At 42.4% G+C, this 6000-nt stretch overlaps 1 protein-coding gene across 3 annotated transcripts in view; it reads left to right on the forward strand.

Moving 5' to 3' along the window:
- The window catches only part of LOC127441346 (serine/threonine-protein kinase STK11-like), a 34747-nt gene that overhangs the window by 24317 nt on the left and 4430 nt on the right, over nt 1-6000 (forward strand). For all 3 annotated transcript variants that reach the window (XM_051698662.1, XM_051698664.1, XM_051698663.1), the window contains 5 exons: nt 448-584; nt 779-906; nt 3084-3141; nt 3455-3642; nt 3892-4135. In XM_051698662.1, the coding sequence (XP_051554622.1) occupies nt 448-584; nt 779-906; nt 3084-3141; nt 3455-3642; nt 3892-4109 (729 nt within the window). In that variant the 3' untranslated portion in view covers nt 4110-4135. The remainder of the gene's footprint in view (nt 1-447; nt 585-778; nt 907-3083; nt 3142-3454; nt 3643-3891; nt 4136-6000) is intronic.

Below are 6000 nucleotides of genomic sequence, written 5' to 3' on the forward strand. Positions count from 1 at the left end.
CGTGTGGAGGCTTCACGCTATTCTCCGCGGCATCCACACACAACTCGCCACACGCCCCACTGAGAGCGAACCACATTATAGCGACCACGAGGAGGTTACCCCATGTGACTCTACCCTCCCTAGCAACCGGGCCAATTTGGTTGCTTAGGAGACCTGACTGGAGTCACTCGTGACTCCAGGGGTGATAGGCAGCATCAATACTCGCTGAGCTACCCAGGCCCCCATAGTCCATTGCTTTACAGCACAAAATAAACACCAAAATTAAATGACCGGATTTTTTCCAATTTATCCAGGAAATTTTATCATTCCCAGACATGTTGGCCGACACCAAAATGTCTTAGTGCAAATTCCGGTGTTGACACTTCTGCTGTAAGTGATCAGTGCACAAAAAATAACATTCACCCCGTACTGTACATACTGTATTTAGCTTTGTCCTTTCACCTTCAGGCACTACACCCCTTTGCGGAGGATGACACTTGTAGGACGAGTCAGGGGTCACCGGCGTTCCAGCCACCCGAGATTGCCAACGGCCTCGACACGTTTTCAGGGTTTAAAGTGGATATCTGGTCTGCTGGAGTCACACTGTAAGATTCAAACACACACAGATGGTTTGGAAGCATTTAGAGCTTATTTACAGAAGTAAACCATTGTTGATGATGTTTAATTGGCTGATTATGGACTAATTAATTTCTCATCACTGCTTAATTGAATCATCTGGGTAGTTGGCATTTCATGTTGACTTGAAGATCGTAAAACCTTCGTCTCTCTCCCATCACAGATACAACATAACCACAAGCCTGTACCCGTTTGAAGGGGACAACATCTATAAGCTGTTTGAGAACATTGGGAAGGGTGACTACAGTATTCCAGAGGAGTGCGGCCCACTGCTCTCAGATCTGTTGAGAGGTGAGTTACACACTCCTGTCTGACAGCGATGATGATGTACAAATACATGCTGAGTTCAGATTCAAGTTTACTTGTTTTTAAATACTGAACATGTTCAGTGAGCATTGCTTTACCTGAGCCTTGCTGTAGTTCATAGGTCTGACCATCAGAGGGCCCTGTATTATTAATGTTCAGCTCAGCTCTAATTTTAGACCAGCACAGTAACACACTTTTGAGGACTTCTCATTCACTTCTGTTGTACTAAGCTCAATCGACTCGTCCCTCCTTTAAATGTGTGTTCCAGTGAGACACTTACAATGGAAGTCAATGGGGTCAATAATCTGTAAACATTAAAATACTCACTGTTTCAAAAGTATAGACACAAGACATAAACAATATGTGTGTTAACATGATTCTACTGTCATAACATCACTTACTAACTACATCTGTGGAAAGATATAGACAATTATACAATGTATAACCCTAAAATGACCATAAAAACAAGGATTTAAACAATTTTACAGCTCACATAATAAATGAGTTTTAACAGAATTAATGTGTGCTTTTATAAAATTATAATCGTCACATTTCTGCCTTTAAACCCTCCAGAAATTGACCCCATTGACTTCCATTGTAAGTGTCTCACTGGAACTCACATTTGTGCTTTTCTTTAAAAAAAAAAAAAAAGAGCGACGAGTCGAAATAAAATTTTGTGGTAATCAACATTTATTAGACTTACTACATTGCTACATTTTGCTGAATGTGTTTATATGCACTTGTGTGAGTTTACATTGATATGTATAACAATGCTAATTTGGTACTGTCTCTTTAAGAAAACGGTTGCTCCGCAAGCATTTACGGTTGAATGAGCGCAGCGCACATTTACGAGAGTGAAATTGCACGGTGGTTTTTGCTCATCTGTGCAATTTGAAGTGGGGCAGTACTCAGTACCTGTACTTCTCTAATTTAGTCAGCAGAGTACCAGCAGTTTTTCTTACATACCACCACTTCTCAGAGTCTCCCGGTGTGATGTTATCTCTTTATTTAACATAATACAGTAGAGTTGGGGACTGGGTATCTCAGCGAGTATTGATGCTGACTACCACCCCTGGAGTCATGAGTTCATGCTGAGTGACTCCAGTCAGGTCTCCTAAGCAACCAAATTGGCCCGGTTGCTAGGGAGGGTAGAGTCACATGGGGTAACCTCCTCGTGGTCGTGATTAGTGGTTCTCACTCTCAATGGGGCGTGTGGTAAGTTGTGTGTGGATCGTGGAGAGTAGCATGAGCCTCCACATGCTGTGAGTCTCCGCGGTGTCATGCACAACGAGTCACGTGATAAGATGCGTGGATTGATGGTCTCAGAAGTGGAGGAAACTGAGACTTGTCCTCCGCCACCCGGACTGAGGTGAGTAACCGCGCCACCACGAGGACCTACTAAGTAGTGGGAATTGGGCATTCCAAAAAAATTGTAATACAGTAGATGATTTGATGTGGCTCGCCAATATATCTGACCCTATGACAGATTTTGATAAAATTGCATCACAGTCTAAATATCTGAGCCCTGTCTGTGCAAAACTCAGCGGTGAGTTTAACAACACTCGGTGGCACGTGCAACAGCATCTGCGGATTTCACGTGTTTAAGCTTGTCTGGCCTTAGTTCAGTTACACTGCTCTTTAAAACATGAACAAGCAACTTTTAGGTGAGCACATGTTATCGCGTCTTATTCAAAATGTATTCATGCAAATTGCTTAGCAGGTGCAATCAAAACTACAGACTTAAAACCTATTGGTTATTTGAGAGAGTTAGGTCAATTTTGTTCTGTTTAGCCAGATCTTAAAAAATATAAATGAAATGCCCCTGACTATTTTAATGTAAACTAACACATTATTAACAGTGTTTGTTTTTTCATGTTACTATGTTAGTTACAATGAAAGTGTCGATTGGGCTTAACCCAGAATATTCCTTTAATATAAGCATTATAACTACCTAATAACTATAATTATTCATGTTTGCTAAAGCAATTACTTCTAAAATCTCTATTACTGTTGCATGTAAGTATTAAACTGAAGTGTGACATGAATGATCCCTCAAATCATGTGTGTTGTTGTGGAGAGGTGTGCAGTTTCTTTACTAAGAGAAAACACCTATCATTTACACCTGGCGGCTCTCATATCAGCTTTCATGTTTATATTTGCAGGAATGCTGGAATATGATCCAGTGAAGAGATTCTCCATACAGCGGATCAGACAACACAAGTGAGTCCTGTAGCTCTGCTCAATGGTCGTTTCAGAGCAAATGCCAAAATATTCACTTTCACCTCTTGTTACCGAATAATGTAGATTTACTAACGGAGAGTTTAACTGTAAATTGTGTGCAAGTCTGTATTGTTTTCAAATGCACCAAGAAAAATTCCTTGTACATCGTATACTTGATAAATAAAATTTCTTAAGCCTAAAATATCAACGTACTCTATATATTGAATATCAGATATATATATATATATATATATATATATATATTTTATGTCCAGTATGTCTTGATCGTATCTGTTATTTCTCTTCTGTCTAGTTGGGTTCGTAAGAAGCATCCGCCCTCAGAACCGCCCGTGCCCATCCCGCCCAGCGCCGAGGCCCGAGACTCATGGAGGAGCATGACGGTGGTGCCGTACCTGGAGGATCTCCACGGTTACACTGATGACGACGAGCTGTTTGACGGGGAAGATGACATCATATACACTCAGGACTTCACGGTACCAGGTAAGTGATGTCATAATGCTCTCAGAGGGGGCGGGGCCTTATGACACATCGAAACGCTGCTTCAAGAATTAACAGTGAAGTTCATGTCGAATATAGTGATGTGAAGTATATGTTGTTTGGTCTGAAGGTCATGCAGATTATGCATTTATTTTAAACAGTAAAGCTGTTTTTATTAGAAATAAAGCAGTTTACCATCGATCTCCGAGTCCGTTTCTCTTCACTAACACACAGGATGTGCTGGTTTAACAGGGCAGGTGACAGAGGATGATGAGGAGGAGGAGGAGGAGGAAGATCGAGCTCCGGAGCGCAGTTGTGCTGTAGCAAAGCCGCTGTGTGTGAACGGGACCGAGTCTGCATCACTCAAACCCAAATCTGAGCGCCGCTCCAGTTCCTCCTCGAATCCCTCTCGGAAGGGCATTTCTGCCGCCAGCAAGATCCGCAAACTCTCCACCTGTAAGCAGCAATGACCCACACCTGCCCAGCCTCTGTACAGGTGAGACACGGCACACTGACCACTGAACTCTTGCTTTCATCATCTTTAATACTCGTTAGTTTATCAACAATTAGTCTCGTGGATCTAGACTTGTGATTAATCACAGCAACCCTCGACAGACATGTTAGAGAAAGAATCGCCACTGGCTGTTACATTTTTGTTTTTACTTGCCAGACTTTTGATGATATGTAAGTGTAATGAAACTGAAAAAGATATGAAACAAACCGAGAAGGGGGCATCTACACAAATATATAGTATTCGTAAATATGACTTCACGCAATGTAGTATGTGGTATATGCGATTTTCTTTTATATTTCACTTTTCAGCATTTTAATCACATTTTAGCATTTTTAAAAAAGGTCAGATTTCACATTCTATCAATTTACAGTCCATTTTGTTATGTTACAGCCTTATTACAAAATGGATTAAATTCATTATTTTCCTCAAAATTCTACAAACAATACCCCATAATGACAACGTGAAAGAAGTTTGTTTGAAATCTTGTTTGAAAAAAAATCACATGTACATAAGTATTCACAGACTTTGCCATGACACTCAAAATTGAGCTCAGGTGCATCCTGTTTCCACTGATCATCCTTGAGATGTTTCTACAACTTGATTGGAGTCCACCTGTGGTAAATTCAGTTGATTGGACATGATTTGGAAAGGCACACACCTGTCTATATAAGGTCCCACAGGTAACAGTGCATGTCAGAGCACAAACCAAGCCATGAAGTCCAAGGAATTGTCTGTAGACCTCTGAGACAGGATTGTATCAAGGCACAGATCTGGGGAAGGGTACAGAAAAATTTCTGCAGCATTGAAGGTCGCAATGAGCACAGTGGCCTCCATCATCCGTAAATGGAAGAAGTTTGGAACCACCAGGACTCTTCCTAGAGCTGGCCGCCTGGCCAAACTGAGCGATCGGGGGAGAAGGGCCTTAGTCAGGGAGGTGACCAAGAACCCGATGGTCACTCTGACAGAGCTCCAGCGTTTCTCTGTGGAGAGAGGAGAACCTTCCAGAAGAACAACCATCTCTGCAGCACTCCACCAATCAGGCCTGTATGGTAGAGTGGCCAGACGGAAGCCACTCCTCAGTAAAAGGCACATGACAGCCCGCCTGGAGTTTGCCAAAAGGCACCTGAAGGACTCTCAGACCATGAGAAACAAAGACTGAACTCTTTGGCCTGAATGGCAAGCGTCATGTCTGGAGGAAACCAGGCACTGCTCATCACCTGGCCAATACCATCCCTACAGTGAAGCATGGTGGTGGCAGGATCATGCTGTGGGGATGTTTTTCAGCGGCAGGAACTGGGAGACTAGTCAGGATCGAGGGAAAGATGAATGCAGCAATGTACAGAGACATCCTTGATGAAAACCTGCTCCAGAGCGCTCTGGACCTCAGACTGGGGCGAAGGTTCATCTTCCAACAGGACAACGACCCTAAGCACACAGCCAAGATAACAAAGGAGTGGCTCCGGGACAATTCTGTGAATGTCCTTGAGTGGCCCAGCCAGAGCCCAGACTTGAACCCGATTGAACATCTCTGGAGAGATCTGAAAATGGCTGTGCACTGACGCTCCCCATCCAACCTGATGGAGCTTGAGAGGTCCTGCAAAGAAGAATGGGAGAAACTGCCCAAAAATAGGTGTGCCAAGCTTGTAGCATCATACTCAAAAAGACTTGAGGCTGTAATTGGTGCCAAAGGTGCTTCAACAAAGTATTGAGCAAAGGCTGTGAATACTTGAGATTTATTTTTCGTTTTTTATTTTTAGTAAATTTGCAAAGATTTCAAACAAACTTCTTTCACGTTGTCATTATGGGGTATTGTTTGTAGAATTGAGGAAAATAATGAATTTAATCCA

This window comes from Myxocyprinus asiaticus, chromosome 5 (genome assembly GCF_019703515.2).
Source record: "Myxocyprinus asiaticus isolate MX2 ecotype Aquarium Trade chromosome 5, UBuf_Myxa_2, whole genome shotgun sequence".
Taxonomy (NCBI): Eukaryota; Metazoa; Chordata; class Actinopteri; order Cypriniformes; family Catostomidae; genus Myxocyprinus; species Myxocyprinus asiaticus.